At 43.9% G+C, this 27,709-nt stretch overlaps 2 protein-coding genes across 2 annotated transcripts in view; one reads left to right on the top strand and one right to left on the bottom strand.

The window, feature by feature from the left end:
• The window catches only part of LOC119646773, a 55,307-nt gene that overhangs the window by 14,665 nt on the left and 12,933 nt on the right, over positions 1-27,709 (bottom strand). The window contains exons 5-6 of the mRNA XM_038047359.1: positions 9,281-9,493; positions 676-921 (exon numbers count right to left, since the gene is read on the bottom strand). Of these exons, the coding sequence (XP_037903287.1) occupies positions 676-921; positions 9,281-9,493 (459 nt within the window). The remainder of the gene's footprint in view (positions 1-675; positions 922-9,280; positions 9,494-27,709) is intronic.
• Positions 18,682-20,361, top strand: LOC119648928 (probable cytochrome P450 6a13). Its single transcript, XM_038050842.1, has 2 exons — positions 18,682-19,823; positions 19,880-20,361. Exons 1-2 carry the CDS (start codon positions 18,734-18,736, stop codon positions 20,299-20,301), a joined length of 1,512 nt encoding a protein of 503 aa, XP_037906770.1. The 5' UTR covers positions 18,682-18,733; the 3' UTR covers positions 20,302-20,361.

The following is a 27,709-nucleotide window of genomic DNA, read 5'->3' as shown; positions in this document are numbered from 1 at the left end:
AATGTCACTTCATCGAGATCCTTACACTGTATATAGGCCTCATGTTTTGGGTCCGTATTGTACTATAGCTCCCCAAGTGAATTCTTAACTTGAGTTCGAAAGCCATCTGTTTTTCCCAAGCTGGGTTTTTTCGGCTCCAACATGAGGTTACCCTTCTGGGTCTTTCAAATCTCACGGACAAGTCTGCCTAGGATGGGGCCGTCTTTGACCTTTTGCAATATCTTCGCGTCGAACAAATTGTTCTTCCCGGAGATCACAAGTATTTTTGCACTGAGCTGTGTGAAGGGTGATGTCTCCGAATCAGGCAGAATTTGGGTGATGCATTCAGAATTTGAACAAAGTAGCTCAAGGCCGCCGCTAGACGTTTTCCAGAGCGGTCTTCATCCATGACAATATTCCGAAGCATATGCCAGTAAAGGGATAACGAATATATTCAGTGCGCTTATTTGATCTTTCCACGAGAGATACGATTTCAGCGTCAACTTCACACGTCGCACCCGAAGAGCACTGGCTTAAATAAAAACGCAAACATTCCGCCTTATTTTTTTCTTTATATAAAAAGTTTGGAATATTTCATTGGGATTGGTGTGTCACTGCATTTGGTAAAACGGTAACTTTTCAGCAAGGTGACAAGACCAATTCTCGTTTGCATTTGCCCAAATCGCGCACCAATACAATTTCTAGGTCCATCACCGAAACCCAAGAAGGACATGGGGTGCCGCTTTTTAACTTCCTCTGCTTCAAATCTGCGTGGATCAAAAACTTCTGGCTCATGATAAATATCCGGGTCGTGATGAATACTATATGCGGGTATGAAAATCCTTTGGCCCTTCTCCACAACTTTGTCTGTTCCCGGAACAGAATAATCTTCGGCGGCAACTCGCATTAACACAGTAACTGGTGGATGTTTTCTGAGAGTTTCTGAAAAAAAAGAAAAGAAAATATTTTTAGATTTAAGCGGTTTGTAGGGAATGCAACACAAAGTTAATTCCTTTGAAAAAGTCGTGTTGACTTCCTGTAAATATTTTCCTGCAAGAGTGATTATCCTATACAATGATTGTATATGGATATTGTATATGCCATTCTACATTATCTTAACCCAGAGCAGAAGCAACTTATTAGCTGCCGCCTCACCTGGATGAGACCAGGCGCGTGTTATGGGTTCCGGATGGTGACATGACCCACCAGGAAATAAGTAGCCGCAGATTAGTAGGACATTTCCATTTGTGTTTGTTTTTTTAAGCTATCTTCCTTCTTTTCTGGAGGGAAACACCTCCACCAAAAATTTGTAATCCGGGGTGGAGCAATAGTGGCGCCGATCGGATCATTTGCAGCGACGTTACACTATATTTCAGCAGCTCCTCGCCAAATACGTTCCCTACCTTTGGAGAAAGTCACTCCCTCGACGATTACCTACCTTGTCGTGGGGGGGGGGGAGCTGAGTAGGGAGGATCCACCGGGAAACCAGAGGTGACACCTGAAACTAAGCGGTGACAAAAACCCCAAACCAAGGTGTGACTATCATCCCTTGAACGACGAAGCAGGGTTCCAAGCGAGCTCCAGTTTCAACTAACCTTACCTCGACAAAAAGGAACTCTGTCGAGATCAACTCATTTTCCCCCTGTAAAACAAAGACCATGGCAGTCAAGTATGAGGTAACTAAAAATCTAAAACACAAAAGAAAAGAAAACAGAAGAAATCAACAGCGCTTTGATCATGACGATCCAAACCTGAGTGAAGGGGGAACCATTGTCTGGGATATCTGCCGCTGAGGGCAAACCAAACCGACAGAGGCTTTCTGACGATCTGGCAACGGCTAAATCTTTATTTGCAACCAAGGCTATCGAAGCCGATGGATGGATCTTGTATGACGACAGCAATCCTGCCAGTTAGGATACAAAGCAGTGCGCCTAGCTTAGGAGGAAACTGCATCCTTGCAAGGGATTATACTACGCTTTGAGTTGGAAGGTGTATAACGCACAATGTTAGGGCAATACCTCCTTCAACGATGTGTGGGAGGATGCGCGACTGATCCTGAAGGGGGTTTCCGAGCTATCATCGTTTAGAAAGTGCTTTTCCTGGCTTCTAGAAAAGGAGCGTAAGGGTGCTAAGGCCGTGGAACAGCAGTTCAAAATAATCCCAGTACCTCTACTGGGATTCTAGTGGATAGCAGAGCAAGGGAAATAGCCGGCAGGCCGGAGAACTCTCCACACTATCGGCTTTCCTGAAGCGGATATTAAGAGGGTTCGGGAACAAGGGAGCTATTGGCTTTGCTACGGGCTTGGAACGGTCACATTAAAAGTGTCGGCTCCTAAAACCATCAAAGGGGACGTGCAGCTCCCGGCATCTTCATCTGAACCATAGATGAGGATGCGTGCCCTTATCAGTCGTCGGATCAATGACTGCAAGACATGTATATACCTTATATACGAACCATAGGTTGTTGGTGGGAAAATTAGGGGTATAGACATCCAACATGCTGATTTGTTGCATGTCAATGGAAGTTATAGACCCCGCTCCTGCATAGTGGTTTCAAAAGACCTCCAACTTATCTTGGTAAACGACCTATGTGCTAGCGATACCACAACGATCAAATTGACCATAATAGACCAATAGGGAGATATGGAGATTTGCAACATGCCAGAAATACAGGCATGGAAATAATACAATGGTGCGACGTTAACGCCCACCATATATGCTGGAAAAGTTCCAACTTCAACGCGAGAGGATTGAGACTACTAGAGTATCTGGTGGGAACCGAATCGCAGGTCCTCAATTCGGGTAATGAACCCACTTCCTGCAACGTGGTCAGGCAACAGGTCATCGACATCACGGCGGCATCGCCTGATATTGTGACTCTTGTCGGAGAGTATCAAACGATATCACGCTCTTGGAACACAGGTGCATTAATTTCGTAATGCGCGTGGATCCACCGCCACCCACTCCATTTCGGAATCCGCATAGGACAGATTGGGCAATTATATTTCAAACAACTGGCATGATGTGAAGGTAATATATATATTCTCAAACCAGGAAAATCCACCTACTTAGAAGCAACAAGCTTCCAATCCATCAGTATAACTTCCTTTCTTTTAAATAGACTGGAACGACTAGTAGATCGGTTCATAAGGGATACACATATCTCTAAGTGGCCAGTCCACTGTATGCAACATGCTTACCGGAAAGGCAAATTCACGTAGCCAGCGCTCCATGAGCTAACGGTAAAAATTGAGAAGCCACATGCAAGAGTGGAGAAAGATTATTGGGCGGACAAAAGTCTATTGAGGCAGAGTGCCTTGGGAGTTGCCCACAGGGCCCCTTCCTCCCTCTCCTCTTTTCTGTTATGGCTCCTGACAATGGAGACCTCGCCATGTCTCCTGGAGGTCATAAAGGTCTTCGTACAAGCATTTACGGACGATTAAGCCGTAATAATTATCGGCAAATTTGCGGGCACAGCATGTTACCGCTTGAATGCAGTTGGTACCTTAATAATCGATTCACGGTGAACGCTAGGAAGACTGGGCCAATTATGTTCATCCAGTTGGTACAAATAGTCAAATATTTAGCAGTACATCTCGACTCCAAGTTAACGTGGAAGCACCATATCCAGGAACAATACCAAAAATCCTGCTTGCTCTGGGGATGCTTACATGCATAATAAGACCCATTTTAACGAATGCATGCATCGTCTGAACTTTTTCAGAGAGTATTTGACCGTGCTACTCGAATCAACTCTCAATGTACCCCCAATGCATTTGAAGGTACAACGGAAAGCAGCTAACGATGCATATCGGCTTGAAACTTGTGGCGCGTGGAAAGACGGTCAATCATACGGTCATGCGTCCATCTGAAAATTTCTTGGCGAACATCAGGTGGCTCTGATGCCCGTCAATCATATGATTTCCAGATTGGCCTTCGAAAAGACATACTCCGTTGTGATCACCAAAAGAGAAGAATAGTTTATAAATGACCACGGATCTTTTGGGATTACAGACTTAATCTTCACCCACGGGTTAGTGGTGGAAAACCGATCGTACGCAGGGGTGTTGTCAAGAAACCCGATTATGAAACTGGCTCTCTCTCTCAGAAAAATGAGGACTGTATTCCAGGCGAAGATGTATGCCCTGTTATTAGCAGTAGAAGAATATTTGCGCCAAAAATGGAGGGATCGCATCGTTCGACTCTGTTCTGACAGTTGGGCGGCATTATTAGCATCAAACAAGCCATATCAAGCCAGTCGGTGTGGAGATGTCATCACGTGCTGGTGAAATTCGGCCGATTAAACGAAACATTCCTGATGTGGGTGCCAGGGCACTCAAACATTGCGTGCAATGAGGAACTTGACAGACTGATTCGCCAAGGCTCTGAATCCATAACGTGGGGCCAGAACCTTTTGGCATCCGGCCATATACTGTCAAGCCTTCTCTAAAGGGGGAAATGGCAAGGATTCGCGCAGCCAAATGGAGAAATTTGAACTTCTGCCGGCAGACGAAAATTTTTGTGGAGGGTCTCGGGGCCACTGGGGTAGCATTTTTGTTGTCTCTTAAGAAGTGGGACATGAACACCCTAGTAGGCCTGGATGGCATAGGGCATTGCAACATTGGGGTTCTGTTTCGAGGTTGATTGCTTCCTCAGCACTCTTGGTAAAAAATGGAGAATACGTTAAGTGCGATTAATACTAACGAAGACAGTACCCAACATGGTTGAGTGTCGTTTATCCTCCTTGCCTCGCACGGTTTGGTAGTTTTGAGGCAAACCATAAGGAATTTATTTATTTATTTAGGCCTAGGCCTCGCAAATTTGAATAAATCAACTAAGCGAATGTATGGGCCACGCCTATAACTATCTCACAAATTTTGAACGGAATCCAACGAGGTGCAGACATTGACTCAATAATACATTCATAACCCGCTTTCCGGCACTAAGCCGCATCTTCCCATATGACATATTCTCGAAATGTACATTGAGTCATTTAACATATACTGACTACATAAAATTGTGTGCCAAAAACGAAAAGCAGCCTGGCTCCTTGCTGGACATCACGATCTAGTTCAGTAGGATTATTGGTATGTCGTTGGGTTTGGAGAAATGGCGCATGAAAATAATTGTCTGTGAAAAACACACCGATAATGAAGGATACAACTAAAGTAGCATCCAAACTGATTATAAACTCGAAGTTGCTGAGGGAATATGAATGGCGTCTGGATATTATGCTCAAAATGGCACTGTTCAAGACTAATAAAATCATGGCAATCAGAACCTGCCATTCCCGTCCGTCTATATACATTCGGTGTGATAGAGTGGAGTAACACATCTGTCAATTGACGGGTGAGGGTGCAAATAACAACATGGACAATAGAGGTGCTGAAAAATTGAGGATCACTATTCCACTTCATCAGCGGGTACTCCATTTAAAAACTTCGCATTACAACCAACTGCAGTCTCTTTGTGAGTTTTCCTTTGAAAAATAATTCTCTAGTCAATTGCATCACTCTACCGTCATGGCAATAATAAATTGTCTCTTTTGAACTTGAGAAGAAGAGAATGGGATTCCATGTCGAATGTCATTTCAGTCCAACAGAAGATTGACACATGGAAAGCAAGCAAAACTCATTCACGGAAGACACTTAAAGAATACGATTCTTATTAAAAGTAAAATAATAATTATGATATAATCGTTAGCGCGGCAATCCAACTGGATGAAGGTCTTGAAATGTGTTAGAGCACGGTACACTACAGTACAATGTAGGAGGCAATGTGGCCAGCATTGCGGTCGCCCGAGATTAATATCTAATTTGATTCAGGTGCTCATTCCCAGCTGAGTCGGCTGGTATCCGACTTTCAGTCCTCTGCCACCAGAGAGATTTGAACCGCGATTTTTCACTACGACAGTCCACTCCGTGCTCCACAGAAAATATTGGAAACTAAACTACTGTGGAATTACGCTATTGCCAGCGGCCGCAGTGCTGATCACAATAGGCCCAATCTAGCACTTCTACTCAAAAAAGAACGAGCGTGCTTCAAAATCGATGTAGCCGTACCGTTGGATGGGAACATTGTTGAAAACTAACAAGAAAAAATTGACGACTACGGCCTTTTCGCGGAAGCTCGACCTAAGGGACGGACTATACATAGAGATGCAAAACGCTGTCATCTTTGCAACCTGTGCTTTAGTCCAAAGAGCCCTGGCCAGCAATAGTTTAGCCTAGTGGATTCTACTCTAGATTTACACTATGTTCTACTTAGCATCGATATATCTCCGCGGTTGAGAACTACCGCATCACTGCGCCTTTAAACAGATCATCGCTGTGATGCAGCCTCTTGATCAGATGCCCGTGTTTCTAGGGTGACCCACTCATCTGTAGGTCATAGCTTATAATGAAGTCGTTATGATCTGTACTCAGCCGCTTCCGCCTTCTTGTCAGCACATCCAGTACCTGGTCTGTCACGTGAACGGACTGTTAAAGAATGTGTCGCGCCAGGGTACCCTGATACCACGCTTGGAGTAGTAAGTAACAATCGTGATCAATTTCCTAAAACACCAAGGGAACCGATGTTTCAACAGGAGCACGGCGGTTGAACTAAGGTTGGACCAAAGAAGCCTAACGAGAAGAAGGAGAGAACGAGGATCCGTCTTGAGACAATCATTATTTCAAGTACGGGTAGTATATCCTCAGCAGACATACTATGAAGAGTAAAAGCTGACCTCAATGTCAAAGAATGTAAGCAGGATCCGAAGGAACCAAAAGCCATAGGTTTCCGCAACGAAGTTAAAAATTTACTTGGGGAAAGTGTTGCCGTGCGTGCTCAAAAGCATGAGATCACTATACAGTGCAAAGACTTAGATGAGGTTACTTTTAAGGCGAAAATCTGCACTGCCTTAGCGGAGCAGTTCAAGCTGCACAACGTATGGAGATACATGGACGGCAACCGTCCGGCTGCCAGTAGAAGCAGCGCGTAAGCTGCTGAATGTCTGGAAGGTCTGTATTGGATTGGCAGTTTGTCGCCTTAGAGAACAAAGCTTATTGAAGAGATGCTTCAAGTGTCTCTCGTACGGACATCTAGCGAGAGTGTGCACAAATGAGGTTGATCGGTATAGCCAGCCGTTGCAGAGGTTGTGGTGAAGTAGGTCAAATTGCTCAGGATTGTAACAAGGATCCTAAATGCATATTTTCTGATGGAAAGGAGGGCATATTGCTGGAAGCGGCAAGTGTTCCGAGTCCATAAGGCGCTAAGTGCAGCGAAAAAATGAGGTTAATCGAAATCAATCACTGTAGGGTCGCACAAGATCTGCTCTCGTAGACCATCCATGATTGAGAGGTGCAAGTGGCTATAATAAGGGAACCTTACAGAAACCCTAACAATAACGGGTAGCCGATCTAACAGACGGGACGGCCTTGTGGGCATACTGGGACCACGCTATACAGGAATGCCTACATGTGCTATGCTCCTCCAAGTCTGACGTTGGCCGAATTCGAGGACATGCTGGACAGATTGGTTGTGGATGCAAAAGGACGGAAACCAAAAGTCGTCGCTGGTGATTTCAATGCATGGGCCACAGAATGTGGAAGTTTACTGACGAATGCAGGAGGGCGTTGTCTTCCAGAAGTTTTCGAACAGTTAGATATCATATTGGCCAACGATAATCAGGTTAATACTTATCAGAAAGAGGGGTCCGTTTCGATTGTGGATTTGACTTTTGTTAGTCCGTCACTAGCTCGCAATATGTTCCGGAAAGTACACCTATAGTGATCACCAGGCAATAGTCATCATCATAGAACATCTGGTTGATCTACGAAAGCAATTGACGAGCAAACATTCATAGATGTATGGTTCGACCGGGACCCTATACTAGGTGCACTATCGGAAAGAGCCCTCCATATCACGGGATGTATTGCGAAGTCATGCGACTCATCAATGCCGAGACGTTATACTTTCCCCCGTAGAAGGCCCAACTGTTGGTGGAATAGTGTTGGTGTGCCATCGGACCAGACGAGCGGCTCAAAGAGCAATGGGTAAGATTGACCAGAAGGTGAAACAGCGAGCTTGCAAGGAGGCCCGAAGAAACCTGAAGCTGGCTATATAGAGAACAAGAAGGACAGCTTTAAACAATTCGCGGCTATAGACTCATGGAGAAGCGCCTACAGGGTTGTGATGGGGAGATTTAGAGGTCAGGCAGCCCCGCAAATTACATGTCCCGAACTCCTACTGAAAATCGTTTAGAGTTTGTTCTCTCAGGAGTACACAAGGGGTTACAGACATATTTAGATGTGGCCACAATACCCCCATACAAAACCTTAAAAGGGCTGATGAGAAGTAGATTCTTCATGAATGGAATTTTAATATTTCATTCGAGTGTCATCTATTCGCATTAATGATGAGGTCGCCACCTTATTTGCCCCCTTTAAATGCCATCCAAATTTATGTCACTCACTGTATGCGTGGGATTTCACAGTTTCCATATGTCCACCAAATTTCGTCCGGATCTGTTTAGCTGCTTTGGAGAAAAGTGCGTGTGTCAGACAGACAGTGAATCGATTTTAATAAGGTTTTGTTTTACACAAAGCCTTAAAAATGACAACTAAACACTTGTCACATGAAACTTCCTCAGGAGTGTTCGCAAAGAATGTGTGAACATTCCAATTGTTTAATCAACACAATTAATGCAATAAATTGAAGATTAGATACGACTTGTCGCTCAGTCCGAACACATTAGTTTGTTATCGTCATTATACTCCAGATGGTAGCAAATGCAGTTTTAATAGTATTTAGTTTCTCCGTAAAAGTGTCTTTTAATTTCGAGAAGTTTACATGCGGAAAGTTTATTTTATTTTTTTTTAAGATAGGAGATCGGCATCTATCTAAGTAGCTCGGCTCCGCTATGTAACACCTAAAGGTGGTTGGACGGTGTAGAGGAGAGCCAGGTGGTTTTCATGGGTGATAAGTCTAAACATTGGCACGTACAAGCCAGTGTCTTTTGAAGATTAGTAAGGTTTTGTTTCATGCAAACCTTGAAAAAGGATAGTTACTCTACGTACGAAATGAGAGCATTACTGTCCCCGAAATGAATGATTGCAATAAGCTGTGAAGCAAGTTTATGTAACAGAATTGTTTCCATCCTTCTAGCTAGTCTAGGAAGGAATATGTTGTTGTTTTTTTCAAATTATATTTATTAACCTGTCTGCATTTAAATTATCTTGAAATTTTATTTAGTTCCGAAGTTACGATCGGTCGAAATAAGCTGTGAACCACTAAATGCATATAATAGATAAATTCTTACCGTTTATAATACAATCCAAATATTTCATATCCATCATAGCTTCATATGTAAACTCTCCGTTGTGTTTTTCCAAAACCTCACTAATTTCATTGCGAGCTTTATCTTGAATCTCAGTATTAAGCGCCAATTCATAAAGAGCAAATGTCATTGTCGTTGAAGAAGTCTCGAATCCAGCCAGGAAGAACAAAAACGCCTGTACAGCCACATCTTCCACTGAAAATTCATTACCGGGAGTACTGGACTTTTTCAGTTGAATTAGCAAGTGCATGAAGTCATCCCGACGAATATTAAATTACCAATTTGAGGTTCAGAAAAGAATTTTCGTCCCATATTTCTGAACTGGGCGTTTGGATCCTTCAAGCTGTTGCACTCAATGCCAAAGACACAGGTCCTATAACATCAGTCGTGAACCTCGCTAAGAGCTCCTTGATTTCAATAACGCTACCCATTCTCACCGCGTCGTTCAACGTCTGATCAAACCTGGTTGCAGCTTCCACTATCGTTGGGTACATGAATTTCATTTTTCCGGATGTGAATGTTGGGGTAAGCTTTGCTCGCAGATGTTTCCATTTTTTCCCCTCCACCATGAACAAGTTAACGGAGAGTGGATCATATTTTGGATTATAGAAGACACCGCGGTCATGAAATAATCTGAAATGTTTCACCAAGACATGCTGTATGAAGTCCAGGTCAATGGCAACAGGAATAGCTTGCATAAAAAAATAGGCTCCGGCAAAAGGAGCCTTTCCTTTGAAAGCTTCATAAATTTCTGCCAAATTTTCGGACATATGTTGCTTCTTGTTTCCGGTGCGGAAAAGGGTTCCATATGGTATTCGAGGTTCAAAATGGGGAATTCCTCTTTTTTTCCAGTATCGAAACTTTACTTTAAATAACGAGTACACTCCTATCAATATCAGAGCTAAGAGATAACATAGTCCGGCAATAAAACCCATTTCAAGAGTAAATTTCACCAACGAACCTAAGCACACGAATGAAAATATCTAACTGAATGAATGACCACCAAATTTTCATGATGTTGAGAAAAATATTATCTGCGACTGATACGCGCTATCGACCCCACGCGCGGCCAACCGCTTTTTGATTTTAATATGCAACCGCGTATATTTGTATGCCCTACACCGCGATAAAATTTCACCCGTGGCGGTTCTAACCCGCGACTATCTAATGGTGACTCGGAATTAAGTCGCGATTGATGCTATCTAAGAATAGCCTTAGCCCACAGTATATCAAATAGTATCTACCTGTGCCTTAGGCCGCACGTAGACTAAAGGCGTAGCATAAACGGGCGTTTTTTTGTCAAAACCATTGCTCCGTTGATATTGCCCAGCGAAAAGTAGCGCAGCATAGATAGGTGTAATTTAAACCGCCGCGCAGAGGAATACTTCGCTTCAAATGTTGCTCAAAATTATTTTTTGGCCTTTATCCGTTTTGAGTATTTCCATTCGCTTCATTAATACCTGGCACGTAATGTATATGCATATATTATATCAGAATATTCACTTTCGGATGCTACTGACATTCAAAGTCTTAGAATTTGCACTGAAGCGACAATTTTGACCCACTAACTTACCAATAGTGCGATTTCCACCAAACTTCGTGTGACCATGCTCTATATTATACCTCATATTACTGTAAAATTTCATGACTGTAGGATGAACTTATGGAAGATTATGCCGTCAAGTACTAGAAATTATTAACTATTAACTAAATTACTATTATTAACTTTGTTTGAGCAGATATCGTCGTGGACGGTATTTCGGAGCCTAGGCACCCTATAGTGGCAGCTACGAAATTTTTTTCAGATTTTTCAGTTGGGTAAATTCTGAGAATGGAACCGTGTAAGTACCGTAAGAACCGCTCTCCACTAGTGTACACTGAATGTTAGAACTGAAAACTACTAATCGACACCTTTCATTTGATATCCCACATAGCTATATTCGGTGAAAAAAAATGTACACCCCTCTCTTACATGTGTGGTGACCCCCGCCCCGCCTTAAATTCACGATAGAACGATGTAATCCACTGTATGCGTGGGTATTCCCACTTCTCCCCTAGATTTGGTGTTAGTCGGTAAAATCGCTTCTGCGAAAAATGCGTGTGATAGACATACTGACGCTTTTAATAAGATTTTGCAAAAAACACGAAAGGGCTAAGGAAAAGTAGATTCTACATGAATGGAATTTTAATATTTCCCTCGAATGTCAATTATTTTCATTAATCATGACGTCAGCGGCGCTAACAGCTGTATTTCCATCAAATTTGGCATGCGTATGCGAGACATTGTTCTCTCTGTTGGTGCAGGTTTGGTCTAGTACTCCTGGGACATGTAGTTTATCCCAAAGGGATTTTTAGTCAACTTTTAAGGTTTTGTGTGAAACAAAACCCTATTAGAATCGAGTCGATGTCTTCCTGTCCGTCTGGCTGTCTTTTTTTTCTGAGGAGGTGGAAATCTTCAAAAGATACTGGTTTGGACACACCAGCGTGTGAGATTTTTACCCACTAAAACCACCTGCGACTCTGTCTCTAGTCCGCGGAACTACCATAAAGTATTAAACACGGGGCCCAATCAGCTCACCCCAGCTTATTCACCTTTTTTCTATACGCGGCGCACGTGACTGCGCTTTTCTCGTCTCCTTCGCCTTTCGCAGTTTGTTTTAGATAGATGTGATCATAGAGTTGGTCGGATCCCAACTCTTTTGATGCGCTACCATTTTCGGCATCAGATTTCCTGGTAGCAGCACCTTTCCTAGAGTCTCCTCTAGATTCTTCCTTCCTCCCAGAAATCTTGGACAGTGGAAGAATACATGCTCTGGGTCCGCTGGGACTCCATCGCAATTTGGGCAGTCGGGTGAGGTCTCCAATTTAAACTTGTGCAGGTATTGGGGATATCCTCGGTGCTCCGTGAGAAACTAGGTGAGATTATATTTAATCTGACCGTGTCGTCTTTCCAACCAGTCCTTCATAGCAGGAATGAGCCTCCACCGTCCACCGACCTTTTCCCGAGCGTTCCCACCGTTCTTGCCATTTATGAATTTCTCCCCCTCAGCCTTCTTCGTCCGCGATGAGGGAGAGATTGGCTTCGCATTGTATATATTCGCCATCTCATCTGCCAAGATGTCAATCGGCATCACTCCAGAGATGACGAATGCTGCATCATCTGAGACAGTCCTAAATGAATGTGAGTGGATGTGATGCCGCAATTGGAGAACATCGGCACCAAAAATCTGATGCGTCCATAGGCGGGACATTCACATAGGAAATGCTCCGTGGATTCCGCTTCCCCATTACAGGAGGGACATGTATCATCTTGAGTAATTCCCATTCTGAACATATCTTTTTCCCAGTCCTCTCTACGCTTCAGAGTAACTCCATATCTTCTACCAAACAGATGTATAGGGACACGAGAATCGGAAGGCATTGTAAGAACTGGGTTCAGTCCTCTCAGTAGCTCTTCCAAAGCTCTGTGCCCACCACATCCATTGTTTCCCCATAGATCTAATGGAATTAGTCTATGAGCTGCTCTCATTGCAATGCTTTGAATAAATATATCCAGGGGCTGCAAATTGAGTAGTGCATTCACAGCTGCGTCGGATGTCGTGCTCATGGCACCAGTGATACCCAGACACACAGTTCTTTGCAGTGCGGCTAGTTTACGGTGAAAACCTTTTTGTCTCACCTTAACCCACCACACTACGCATGCATATACGAACATCGGCCTAATGATGGCAACGTATTATATATCCACATTACCACATGAGGCCTGAGTCACCATGTCGAGGCAAAGGTCCGTCTGCACAGCCAATAAGCTGTGAGAACTCGTTTCATCTTTACATCTACATGTTTGTTCCAAAGAAGTTTTTTATCTAGAGTGACTCCCAGATATTTCACTTCTTCGGAGAGTTGAAGGTAGCACCCCTAATTTCAGGGAGGCAAAGTCCATCCAGTCTTCTCCTTTTTGTGAATAAAACCATTGTGGTTTTATTTGGATTAACTGACAGACCATGTCTGAGGTACCAGCTGTCTATCACATCAAGGGCACGTTGTATATTCCTACACACTGTTCCAAGATCCCGATCAACAGCAAGCACAGTCACGTCATCAGCATAAGCTTGAGCGTGTATTGGCAAATTTTGCGGCTCGCATAGTAGTGAATCGATCCGCAAACTCCACAGAAGTGGCGGAAGCACACCTCCTTGGGGCAGCCCTTCGTTGCTTTGACGACACCCACATCAGCCCACAGTAATCTCTGCGGTAGCGTAGCGTGGATCCACTTAATTAAAGCATCATCAACATCATGCGCTCTGGCGGCATCACAAAGTTTTTGAAAAGGCGCACAGTCAAAAGCCCCTTCAATGTCCACGAACACCCCCACCGCGTACTCACCATTCAAAGTTGCGTCCTCTATCTTTGTGACCAAAGAATAAAGAGCAGACTCATAGGACTTTCCACGTTGGTAAACATATTGGTTTTCACCAGCACACCTAAGTGAGTTTCCACGAATGTGAGGCTCCACCAGTCTCTCCAAACCTTTCAGCAAGAGTTAAGTCAAGCTGATTTATCTGAAGTTCTTTGGATTAGAATAGTCATCTTTCCCAGGTTTCGGTATGAAGACTACTTTAACCTGTTGCCAAGAGGAAGGCACGTAGCCCAGAGCAAAACATCCTCGAAAAATTTCTTAGAGGTCGCAAATTGAGTAAAACCCCCCTTAAGTTGATCTCAGAGTTATAAAAGTAAGTAAGGTAGTAGTATAAAATATAATATGAAGCATATTATCTCCAAGTTTGATCGAAATCATACTATTAGTAACAAAGTACAGTAGCGTAAAGTTGTTTTAACCGTGTAAATTTATAATCCGAAGTACAAAATCCGACATGTTAAATGCATATTCTTAACGGGCTACGTACAACTGGGATAGTTCTACACTCAAATATACTCACACAAGAAGCAAACAAAACCTTTCATACCTGAAGCGCCCAGCTTCCGGTTTCCCGACTTGTTTTACCTTGGGCGCCTGCTGATTATTTTGAGGATCCCCCTCTTTTCCACGTACTCGTTCATTTCGCCGTGATTCGATGGTAGTACGGTTAGACGTCACTTGGGTTACTTCTGGTACTGTTGGTACAGCGAGGTTCGGCGTAGTAGTTTTTTCCTTCATCCGGAATCTATTAGAAAGGACTCTAATAACCGTCACCATATTCTTTATGGCTTAGTGCACGTTGTGCTTATCTCCGATAAACTCGGACAGCTCAACTATTTTTGTCCCAAACCTGTCCTCCAGATCAGGACTCTGCTCTTTATAAGCCCCGACAGGGTTACTCCTTTTATACGCTCCTTCACTTTTTGGCGTTTATTGATCTTACCTGTACTTTATTCTTCATCGTCTTTGGCATTGGTGCCGATCTCAAAGTTGGCGAGCTTCTTTTATATGGATCCCTCCCTTGTTCCTGGAGCACTTCCTGCTGTCGCTGGTTCAGATGCAATTTGCTGCCATCGAGGAGGGCTGTGAGGCAGAGCCTCGCTCGGGGGGGGTTTGCAGCCATCCCAGCCGAGCGAGACTATCATAGACTGGGTTATAAAAAGCTTCTCTTCATATAATTCCAGTCATGCTAGAGAAGTAGCGGACAGTGTTGTGGCTTTCTACCAATCAACCCAGAACGCATCCTGGACATCCAGTTAAGAGCGATATGGGGAGAACGCCTTTCTCTAAGTTCTAGTTTGCCTACCTCAAAGTTAAATTCATTGAAACTGATCTCCACGGGGAAATTGGCGCGGTTGAGGAGTCAGTGCAGTACAGGCAATATTCCTTAGCTGCCTTCTTGGATATAGCGGTAACAACATTAGTATTCACGTCATCAAGGAAGACTTGGCCAGTATTGGATTGGAGATGTGTCTTACGCATTGGATTATATTCATGCTAAGAACTGGAATCCAGTCGATTTTGGGAGGCAACCAGGTGACCAAAGCTAAGAACAGGGACACGCCCTAGGGTGGCGCTATATAATTATGGAGGGAATTCTGCAAATATTGGGCAACAGCGGAGTGATGGTGGTAGCGTGTATCGACGACTTGGAGATATTAGTGCTCCATTATGAGCAGTACCACGGAAGGAACGTTGTGAAAGGTGTGCCTGTGGGCCGCAAGATGTGGAATCGGCATAAAGCCAACTAAACGGAACTGTTAAAGATTTCCCTGATAACTTCCTGAGGCTGGACAGACCTTCTTTCCACCACGGTGGCAGTATCTTCTTGCTGTATTTAGGAGGCTTTAAAGGCGGTAACGAATGCCTCCAGTTCGTCAATAAGCAAATCTTGCTCATTTGCGCACCGGAATGTTCCTAGGCTCCCTGAATGTTTTGGAGATCCCTGCGGCGAGATTTAGACTAAAAGGTATCCAGCTATGGTCTGAGAAGGATTTCTGATCAGACATTCTCCAATTCTCTACCCTAAGAGTCCCTTTGTCGGTTAGTAGGGTGATACCATGGACCCACTCCCGACCGTCGAGCTGGAAAAATGTAAAGTTGGTGTACTGCCATTGGTACACCCTAATAGATTTGTGTTAACAATAAAATCAAAGAATGACTCCCTTCCCTCGTTGATTTCCGAGCTGCCCCAAAGCGTATGACTTGCATTGTCATCGCAGCTTATCAACAGAGTTTTGAGGGCCCCTGCGCCCTGCGGACGAGCTTTTCCTTACCCATCCGGAAGCCATCAGGCTTTACGCCCACCCAGGCGCCACTGATCTGGGTGACGCGCGAACCGAGAAAGTCCCTGGAAATTGGCTCTCACAAGCTGTCACATGGAACCCAAGGACGACCTGAGAGAAACCGTCCCGGAGATGCTCGATGACCATTTCTGACAGCCTGGCACCAGTTTGTCTGGCTTCTGGCCACATCGCTGAACAGTTTCCCAGTTTCTAGCTAGTCGATTGGCTGTCACTACTTACCTTTCTACAGAGGTTGCTTAGCGTACGAACTCGTGTCACTTTGCACCGTTTGTGCTTTTGTTCGATTTCGCCTTGAGATCGATTGCGTTTGAGCGTGGTCGGCTTCGTCTTCTGCTCGTTTATCAGGCGTGTCTGTATATTCCCCAACAATTGCCCGGTGTTTAGCGAAGTCCATCTCATCCCAATCGTCGACAGTAACGGCCTTTTTATTCTTAGCAATCTTGCTGAGTATATGCATGGCCTTCTTCAGCAGGACTCCAGTGGGGCTTCGTTCTTAGCTGGTATTATGTCACCAGCATTCTTGCGAATATCGGTAAAACCGTGGTAACTCGTCTTCAGACCGTTACGCTAGTGGAATGGTGACCTTGTTGGGCTCGCTACATTTCCCTTTTCGCTTCGTAAAAACTTCAAGCGTATATACTTTCGTTTTGTTTATTAACGTCTTTTTCGATTGTGAAGATTTTCTCGTCGGTAAAAGGGATATCCCGATGTTTTTCCGGCGAAAATGTTTTAAGAATGCAGCACATCGAGCTAACAGTATTTTCTCCAGTGAAGGAGTTGATGATTTTTAAGGTTTTGTTTGTAAAACAAAACCTTATTAAAATCGGTTTAATGTCTGTCTGTCTGTCTGTCTGTCAGTCTTTTTTGTTTTTTTTGTTTGGCGTTGGAAGGTGGAAAGGTTCAAAACCTACTGCTGGCTCCTGCCACGCAGTTATGTGAGACTTCTATTCACTAAAACCACCTCCTTCTCATTCCACTCTCCCCACGGAATTCCTATAAAGTATTGCGTCGCGGGGCTGGATCAGCTTTTAACTGCGGCTCATTATGGTTCTCTCCCTTCCCTGTTTTCGTCGTAGTTCTTCCTGCCTAAGCTGTTGGTGAATAGCTTGCAGTTCCCTTACAACCTGGTTCTAGGCATCCGTTGACTCCAGCATAAACTCCACAATGTTTTCGGGTGTTAAACACCTGTCTGCGACCGCTTCCATTTTTGTTCGGTGCGCGGTGAACCTGGGGCAATCAAATATGACATGCTCTATTCTCAGCCACGTTATCACATCTTGGGCAGCATGGTGATTCGTCGTGACCAAATCGATGTAAATAAGCACGATAACCTCCATGTCCACTTAAGAATTGGACTCTGTTCCCGTAACCGACAGACCACCCATCCAATACGTACTTTGCCCACTGCAATCGCCTTTTTTGCTGCTTCAATAGGAAGACTTATCGACGCTATCTGCGTGTCACCGTACGCTTTTCTAAGGCGTCTGTCTGTCTGTCTGTCACAGGCACTTTTCTCACAAACGGCTATACCGATTGACACGAGATTTGGTGAGAAGGTGGGACCTGTGGACCCCCAGGTATGCAAAGAGTGATATCCTCCTACGTTCAGATTTAGGGAGGCTTCTCATACATGTAAAAGGGGGGTGTAAAATTTTTTTTCACCAGATATAGTCATGTGGGATATCAAATGAAAGATCTTGATTAGTGCTTTTCGAAGCCGGTCTTAGTTTTAAGATTTGTTGAAAAGACGGGGAGTGGGAGGGGTCAAAAATGATGATTTCTTTAACGGACCCAATCTCAGAAACTACACAACCGAAAAATCTGAAAAAAATCATGAAGCTGTCTCTATACAGTGCCCAGGCTTCAAAATACTCTCCATATCGATATCTATTCAAATTAAGTTAATAATAGTATATTACCATATTTTTGGGAGAATTTAGTAAAACCCCCCTTAAGTTTATTTCAGAGTTATAAAGGTCGGTAGTATTATAAAATATAATATGAAGCACATTATCTCCAAGTTTGATAAAAATCATACTATTGGTAACAAAGTTACAGTAGCTCAAAATTGTCTTTACCGTCTAAATTTGTCACCCAAAGTACTAAATCTGATATGCTAAATGCATATTCTTAACGGGCTACGTACAAATGGGATAGTTCTACACTCAAATATGCTCTTCTTGTCTGAGCAAACAAAACCTTTCATACCTGAAGCGCCCAGCTTCCGGTTTCCCGACTTGTTCATACTTCATACTACTTTATGGAAATAGGATAAAACAACCGTGCAAAGGAAATTGGTTTTTTGAACTCTATGAAAATTATTAGCTGTTTTAACAAATCTGGAATAAAAAAATATTCAAGTTTCATAGGCGCACTACGAAATAGAATACTTTCACTAATCTACACTTACAAAGAGAAACCTGTTTATGGGAAAAAAGTCATCAAAATTGTTTAAGTTCCAGCTCAGCTTCAATCGAAACAACAACAGAACAGATCTAAAAACCTGAGAGTGAGATCATTGTAAGAAATGAAGTACGCACAAAGCCGAATCTAAATATTGTCTCTTTTAGTAATCTTATCAGGTTTGAGTCAATATGTGCCTTGGTCAATGCACTCAACTGATGAATAAATTAAGTTCCCCAGAATTTGCTTTTTTTTCGATTCGATAAAGTTAGTCTGAAAAGAAATTGCCAAGAGAACACTTCAGAAATGGTGTGCCTTCTCATTGTAACCTGCTTATTGATAAGCGTAATATCCGTGATATATTTATATTTCCTGCGAAAGTTTTCCTACTGGAAAGATCGTGAAGTGAAGTACATCGAGCCGTCTATCCCTTTGGGAAACTTACCTTTCCAGCGCAGAGGGCAATTCAAAGAACTTTTCCAAAAATTTTATGATGCAGGACGCGGAATCCCTTTCGTCGGGGGTTATTTTTCAACCCAACCAATAATAGTGGCAACAAGTTTGGAATTTGTGAAAGATGTGCTAGTGAAAGATTTTAACAGTTTCCATGGTCGCGGAATTTATACGAATGAGAAAGATGACCCCTTATCTGCGCATTTGTTTTCCTTGGATGGATCGAAGTGGAGATCGCTTCGGATAAAACTTTCACCGACTTTTACTTCGGGAAAAATGAGGTTCATGTTCCCGACGATTGTTGAAGTGTCGAATCGGTTTAATCAAGCTCTGAAGGAAATTGTTGAAAAAGATAATGTGATTGATGTAAAAGATATCCTTGCTCGGTTCACGACAGACGTCATAGGGACTTGTGCATTTGGATTAGAGTGCAATAGCCTCAAGGACCCGAACGCTGAGTTCCGAAAATATGGACGCCTGGTTTTTGAAGATCCCTTGAATAGTATATTTCGCAGAGTCATCATGCTGTTCCCAAAACTGGCCCACAAGCTTCATGTAATTATGACTAGGAAAGATGTCAGTGAGTTTTTCTTAGGAATAGTCAAAGAAACAATAGAGCACAGAGAACAAAATGATGTTAAACGCAACGATTTCATGGATATGCTGATTGAATTGAAGAACAATGACACATTGGATGAGGATAATAATGTGAAATTAGAGAAACTCACTTTTGAGCAAGTCGCTGCGCAGGCATTTGTATTTTTCATAGCTGGATTTGAGACTTCTTCAACACTGATGATGTTCAGCCTGTATGAAATGGCGTTGAACCCTGATATTCAGGAGAAAGCCCGGCATCAGATTAACACTGTTCTTGCCAGGCATAATGAAAAGTTATCATATGAGGCTGTCAAGGAGATGGTTTACATTGACCAAATAGTCACAGGTTACTACTTTCATGTCATGTCTTATCATAAATAAAACATCCTAAATAATTTTCAGAAACGCTGCGAAAATATCCACCATTGGTCGCTCTTAGGCGAACTGCGCAGAATAACTATGAAGTACCTGATTCAAAAATTATCATTGAAAAGGGAACTCCAGTGATAATACCAGTCTACTCAATTCATCATGATCCAGAATACTATCCAAATCCTGATAAATTTGACCCAGATCGTTTTATAGCAGAGCAGCTAAAAGCTCGCCATCCATTGTCATTTTTGGGTTTTGGTGACGGACCCAGAAATTGCATTGGTCTACGGTTTGGAAGAATGCAGTCGCATGTAGGCCTCATAACGCTTTTGAAGAATTATCGCTTTGAAATCTCGGCGAGAACACCCATACCCATGGTGTTTTCAATCCATAACCCAGTACTGTCACCTGCAGATCCAATGTATTTGAGGATTGAAAGACTGAAGCTTTAGTAGCTTGAATGTAATCCAAAATTCAATTATATAAAAACAACAATTGGTTTCCATCTGTCATTGGTTTTTTCAATCGGTCCAAAACAATCTTTGATCATATTTACCAGGTACTGTATATTGAAGAGTCGTTCCAGAGGAGCTTAGATCTATTATCAATGCAATGGAGAAAAACAAAGCAGTACTTACCGAAACGACATTTCTCCTACTGTAATCGGGATCTAGCGGCAAAATATATTAGTTCCTTTCCCTTTCATAAAAGTTTACCAGTAATTTTAAGCCAGATATGTCCCACGCAAAGGGTAAGTTATGTTTCATAGGACTAAGTGCTTTACCATCACCATGTTATGCTTTCTTTTGCGAATCCTGGCCAAACGGTTGGAATGCATGAATTAGGCAAGTTTAACCAATGTCGACTTTTCTTCGCAGTCCCATCTCAACTGATTAGCCTGTTCGCCATTCTATTCGTACATGCCATTGGCAAATCCAATACTAATATTCAATGTTTGCAGATTTATTAAACCTCCTGTATTCTGCTTGCACTTAGGCTTTACGTTTATCTTTGATATGGTTTCGATTACCAAAGCTACGTACGTGCCATAATTATCAGTCTCTCGCAATCGGCGAACATTTTGTCATAACACAACATACCCTGCAAGTCAAATATCGTCCGTTAGTAATATATTATTGTAGGTATTCATAAACTCCGCTTTCGTGGCATGCCACGGGATACCAAATTCAGAGAACTAGCTTGGGTCCGTTTGACATATCACTTTGGGCTAGACCTCCCGCTCACTCGGGTTAGGGAGCCTTCAGCTCAGGGAATTCCTTCCACCAACGCGGAGGAGAAAGGGAATTGTTAGCTCAAGGAACTCCTTACCTGTTCAAACTTAATCTTCTTCACAACAAGAAAACACCGAACGTAATGCGTAACACGACTTCATCTGCCCGCGATCCTCAGCACCTCTCTCATAACCTTGCTTGGAGAGAGCTCCTCGGTGTCTGCATAAAGTTACTGCCGAAGCCCATCCCACCCTTCCCATAAGGAAATGTGCATTCGACGTCGTCGCCACTCCACAATCAGAAGATCGTGCCTTCCCAATTTGGTGCAGATAAGACTGAAAATCTCCATGCCCACTTAGAAGTTGAGTAATGAAATAGTCAATTTCACTATGCTTTCGGTTCGGTAGTGGCCTTAAGAAAGCCCGCTCGGTGAAGAGCGAACCGCGAATGACTGGTACATGTCCTGAATTAGGACACACTGAGAGATCCCTGAGCAGTTGACAGCTCTCTGCGGACGTCGATGGGGGGATATGAGCTTAGCTCTGCCAAGGAGATAGTTGCACCCGAAAATGCGTCGCTGATCGCAACAATCAAGAAAAGAGGCAGCGACGGCTGAATCCTACAAAGTGGCGTCTCTGACGGTGCAGGAGCGGCAAATCCAATATGCTGCAGTATCCCTGTTTCGGAAAAAAGCAGTCAGAATCGCGATCCTCGAGCAGGTAGATTCGTGCATGAACCTAGTGGAAGTGCAGTCGACCGTCCTAGTTAATCCGACGAGGAAAGACTCATCAGCAAACGCACGACAATGGTGAAGCATATGTGGCCGGCAACGTTCCTCCAGCAGAACCGCAGCAAAGCCATCAAAAACGGGCTGATGAAGCTAAAAGAACTTCTGGACCTCATTTCCTTCTACAAGCGATCGTGGGCAGCAGCAGAAAATGCGCGGAAAGCAGAAACAACCGCACTTCCCGCTGACAACGCTATTTGCGCCAAATGGATCGCATGTAGCCCACTGCAAAACGAATTGGGGAAAAAGCGGAAAGAGGAAAACATGCCTGAAGGAGACTTTATCCAAGCAGTCCCCAGGGCCCAAAAAAGAAGACAAAGAAGGATAAAAAGAAAGAAATCGCTACGCCCACAGGGACCCGTCTATCCAAAGACAAGGAGGCTTCATACCAAAAGCCAGTAAGAGAAAGTCGAGGAAATGAAGGAGGGCTAGACCGTCGGCTCATTATGCCAATATAAAGCAAGAAGTTGGAAGTCTTTAGTGAAATCCGCTCAATGACAATGGAGCTGAAGTGGAAAACGAAGGGTAGCGGAGTTCTTGTCGAACTAGGTCCAATGACGACTAACAAGAGTACGTTCTGTGAAGTGGTCAAGGCGCTAATGAGGGAGAAGGCTCTCGTTTCTAGTATAGAGCCTATGTGCACTCTAGAAGTCCAAGTTCTTGGCTGCTTTAAAGAAGAGAGGTGGGGAAGGCCATAGAGCGTGAATGTCCAGAGATAACCAGTGCTTGTATGGGCATCACTTCTGGTGGAAGTGCGCGAACTTTATGCGAGGAAATTCTTTAATAGCGGGAAAATCACCAAGTGCTGCAGATCTCTAGATTATGGACACGTCAGCAACTTGCAAAGGACCCGACAGGAGCACAGCATGCCGCAGATGCCGTCAGATTGGTCACCATGCGAAGACCTGTAATGAAAGCGAAAATTGTTTTCTCTGCAAGGATCATGGCGCAACTAGTGGAAGCGATGCACATATTGCGGGTTCGTGTCGATGTCCAATCTTCAGGGTGGAGCCAGAAAAGGCGAGGACGCAACTAGGATGATTCGCATCCTACAAATTAACATTCACCGGAGTGCAAATGCTCACCAGTTACTAGCGTAGTTCGCTATGGAGGTAAAACCTGACCTAGTGCTCATCAGCGAGTAATACCGAAACAGGCACCCGCCTTCATGTCATCTCGACTTATAGGGTACTGTTATCATTTGGGTTCGGCACGGTGTTCGACTTCATGTTCTTGCCTTAGTTCGACAGAATGGCTTTGTCTAAATTCAGTGTTTAGGGATAACATTTTTTATTGTTTAGCGGACGCCGAATGAAACGATGTCGGAGTTTTGTCGGCTTGATGCTCTGCCGGATGCCGTTTCGGGCACGGAGGGACAAATACTGGTAGATGGTGACTTTAGTGCTAAGGTCCTTAAATGGGGCATGTCTTAGCCAGACTCCAGAGGGAAACCGATCCTGGAAATGGCGTCGATAACCGTGCTCGTAGTTTCAATCACCATATCTACGCCAACGTTCCGGCGCCCAGGGTGCGAAGGAAGCATCGACGATATAATGGACTAATTTACTTCTCGACAGGACGGGGACCCGCCCTGCAGTGTCGAATGAGGTGGACGCCTTAGCATTTCTGCCAGGCTAAGGATCTCTTGACATGATCATTTTGTTTTTAACGACATTGGATGCATTTTCTTAGTCGGCCGATCACAGGACCTACCACCAGGAAAGATGAGGTGAGATTTAGTACAGTGGAATGATTTGTCTCACTCCTTGATCTCGGCGTTTTATTTTTATTTTACTGAGAATAGTACAAAGTACGTTGCCCCAAAACATCTTGGTTTATCGAGGCTTGAGACCAGCATGTTATGTAAATAGCATGGTGCAGTTTTTCAATTTAATCTTTGTGTTGAGGTAACTGCATTTCTAGATTTAAGACAGGGCAGCGAAAGCGATTAACTGCTGGTAATGTGTCAGGCAACATCCAGCTTGGTGCCACCGTCGGGTCGGTAGGAACTGCACTTGCTAGATGTATTAAATCGAAATACCGGAAGCTGGACGCTTCAAGTATAAAGGTTTTTTGTTTATCTTGTGTAAGAAATTTTCTATTCACATCTTTTCATTAGCATGTGGCTGAAAATTCAAAATACATCTTAATATGTTCAACTTACCTGTTCATACGAGTTCACTTTACAGTGCTGGGCAAAAAAAGCCGATCAGTTAAGTGCGCCCTACTTACGACAAATTCGATTCCGCGGATCCAACACACGGGATGACCCCCTTAAGGTGTTGATATGGTCAGCGCAGAAGGATCCGAAGCGAAAAGCAACCTGCTCCCTGTCGATCAAGGTTTCGAAATGTTTTTTGATGCGTTGCAGGATTATTTTAGTTTTTATCTTTGCGATGGTAGGCTGCTCCAATTGCCACACTTAAAACAGTACTCCTTCTTTGGAATCTTAGTGATCACCCTCTTGTTTCACTCTCTGGGAAAGGTTTCGGATTCTCAAGATATTCGCACGAGTGGAAGTAGCTGATTTCCAGCAACTGCAGGTGCAGCAATAAATAACTCTGCGGGAAGACCGTCAAACCCAGCCGTTTTATTCCATTTTAGTGTACTGGTACCCAAAATGATCTCTCTTCTGCTTGTACTTTCATGGTACGATATAAACGTATGTTGCCAAAGTTATCCTTGCTTTTCTGCTATTTTTATTTACCTTGAGTGTGTGCACCATTAATGAGGTCGGTTTCGGGCTTAGCTTGGAAACTCCTGCCTTATGGCCTTAAATTGCTGGTGTGCGGGGCGAGTCAGTAAGCCGGATGTCTGGTCTGATTGGTTTCGTATACGGCGCAGAAAGTCTTTTCCTTGCAATTGCATTTAGACTGCGGGCATTCCACTGCAGCGTGGTCATTCCCACAATTTACGCAGTGTAAAATCGAAAGTACGGAAGAATTCCGCAGCACAGATTTCATGGGGCTGAATCTCGACACAAATACGAGCTTAGTCTCTGGAAATTTCGCTCAAAGCAATCCAAGCCAACTTTTGGTGTAAACTTGAAATACTGAGGCCCCAATTTATTTAGGACTTACCGGGCTTTGCGGTACTCCTTCACTTTTTCGATTTTTCGAGGCTACCTCGGTCCAAATTTATTTTGACGTAAACCCGGAAAGAACGGGTTTCTCGTTTAACAAATTAGTAAGTTACGACAGCTACCCCGAAAGAATTTATGGGGGACACCTTTTCCCCTTTTATTTCATAAAGGTACTACTTCGGCCCAGTCAAATCATTTGTATCGCGACTGGAAGTCCAATACTGGTCGTTTCAGCTATGAATAAGTATTGGGGCCAAATTAGGGTGACTCGAAGATCAGCTTCAGGTCATCAGGTGGAGTCGCGGCCTTGAGTCGGCTTATGGTGAATGTCGTGGGCCCTATATCAACTGGGAGACTTCTCTCCATGGGAGCAATGCAGTCGGTTCTTGTCTTGTAGTCTTGCGGAGGTATGGGCTGATGCCCTTGACAAAGAGGTGCATCGTAAACGCCCCGCTCAAGTGCAAAAACGAGGAGCTTTGCAAGTAGCGTCTGCTTATCGCACTGTCTCCGAACCGGCTGTGATGGTGATCGTGAGAGCGATCCCCGTTGCCCTCCTTACCAAGGAGCGCCAAGCTATCTACCGCCGTAAGGGCGAAAACTTAAGAGAGGTGGTTACCCGTGAAGAACGTGTACGCACCCTTACCGAGTGGCAACTCTTCGCAAAATGAGGCAAGGGGCAGAGGGACTGCGCGGCTCATCGACAAATTAGACCCGTGGTTGAACAGAACGCACGGTGAGATTGATTACTTCCTTACCCAACTTCTAAGTGGGTATGGAGGTTTTAAGTCTTACCTGCACAGGATTGGGAAGGCGCGATCTCCTGATTGTGTGTTCTGCAATGGAGTGGCGGATGACGGGGAACATACCTTTTTCTTTTGCGAGAGGTGGGACGGCTTTCGTCAGCAGCTTTAGGCATACACAGGGGAGCTCTCTCCAGACAACTTTGTCAGAGAGATGCTGAAGAGCGCTGGCAGCTGGAATTGGATGGCGCATTATGTTCGGGCTCTTCTTATTGCGAAGAAGATTGAACTCGACCGGTGGAGGGATTGGACGGTAAGGGTCAGCATTGCGCTCGCCCGAGATTATTACCCTGATTTGACTCAGGTACTCATTCACAGCTGAGTCGGCTGATATCCGATGTCAAATCACGATACAAATTCCACTGCCAGCGGCGAGATTTGAACCGCGACCTTCCGTACAACAGCAAAAACAAAATACCCATAACGAAACACAGGAAATACTTTAAGCTAGCTAGCCAGCGGCGTAAAAGGGAATGTTTTAAGCGATTCTTCTCCGAGGCAAATGTAAAGCCGTTGGGAAGCGCCCATAAAATCGTCATAAGGCCCTTCATCCCTACAGATCATGTGGCTTACTCTCTTATTGAAAATCATCCAAGGGTGCAATGACCAAAGGCGAACTGTTGGAAACCTGCTGAAAAATAGGCAGCAATGCAACCCCACTTTCGCGAATAGCGCTGCATGTTTTGTGAAACGCACATAAACTCAGTATGACCTACAAGGGAACAGCCCAAAGGGTGTGTTCTGCCTTCTACACCGTTTCAAAGGATACGGCAGTCGTTTACTTAGGAACGATTGCGATTTGCATTTTGGGAGATTTGACGAATATAAGTAACGTTAACTTCATCTACCTTTTATCACAGACGAAGTCGAAAAAGGGGAGATTTACAAGTAGATGACAATATCGACGGGACAGCTCAAAAGCCTTCGGACATTGACTGGAGAGAAAACACTAAGAGATCAATTATATTCTCATCCACTTTCTCACGACCCATGGGCAATGCTATCAATAAACATACTGGCTTAAATTGGATCACTTGATTATCCAAACTGAAATGGGCCCACGAAGGACGTATTCTGAGTTGGGGTCTAAAAAGACGCTAAAGGAATAGAAATCTGTTGGCTAGCAAACTGCAAATGTGAAAATTCATTGCTGTCGAAACGTCAACAACGCCTTGGATAACGACTGACGTCACGATGAACACCCTTGGCTATTGAAAACGGATAATCATTAGTTTTTGGAATGTGCGTACACTCCTTGACAATGGTATCGAGTAGCAATGTGCTTTTGTACTCTGGAAAGCCACGTGGTGGTAGATGTTAATCCGGTTCCGGATTGCTCCTGACGCCTGCTGAAAAGCGCACTCTCATGACCTTGGAGCCGGGTGCTGATAACATTCTGGCTGCAAGATTCTGGTCCAGATTAAGAAGCACCACAATTGTACGGGGCTATGTGCCAATGCAGGCCTCCGATATAGTAGGGAAGGATGTTTCCCACGAACAATTACCACCCGTTCAAAGGACACTTCTTAAAGGTGAAATTGGAAACGTGATGGGTGATCTAAGTACTAAAAGGCTGTGACAACACCTTGCTCGGAAATGTGATGGGAAAACACGGTCCTATCTACTGTAACGATAATGTTGGGAGGTTTGTGGATTTCTGCGTCTTCGACCGCTTCGTTATTGGTGGCATAGTAGAGGAGTCTTCTGGATGTGTTTAATAGGAGAGGCGTTGATATCAGTCTCGAGAGGAATTACCATCTGATGGTCGGTCACCTTCACTTGCGTGTTGCGTACACCACTTTTATCAGCGTTGGAGAGCTCCAACCTGCCCCCGATAGTGGAAGAGCTATTTTGTTATTTGGACGGCAGATATACTGAGTAAGTCGCCTGAAAATCGATGAGCATTGGGCTGCCATAAAAAATCCCACATCTTGAAAGGGCATCATAAAATCGGTTGAC

This window comes from Hermetia illucens, chromosome 1, assembly GCF_905115235.1.
Source record: "Hermetia illucens chromosome 1, iHerIll2.2.curated.20191125, whole genome shotgun sequence".
Lineage (NCBI taxonomy): Eukaryota > Metazoa > Arthropoda > Insecta > Diptera > Stratiomyidae > Hermetia > Hermetia illucens.
This window is presented reverse-complemented; position numbering and strand designations above follow the sequence as displayed.

Coding starts and splice junctions, on each gene's coding strand:
- LOC119648928 (XM_038050842.1), top strand. CDS start 18,734: ATGGTGTGCCTTCTCATTGTAACCTGCTTATTGATAAGCGTAATATCC. Junction 19,824..19,879: donor CATTGACCAAATAGTCACAG/GTTACTACTTTC, acceptor AATAATTTTCAG/AAACGCTGCGAAAATATCCA.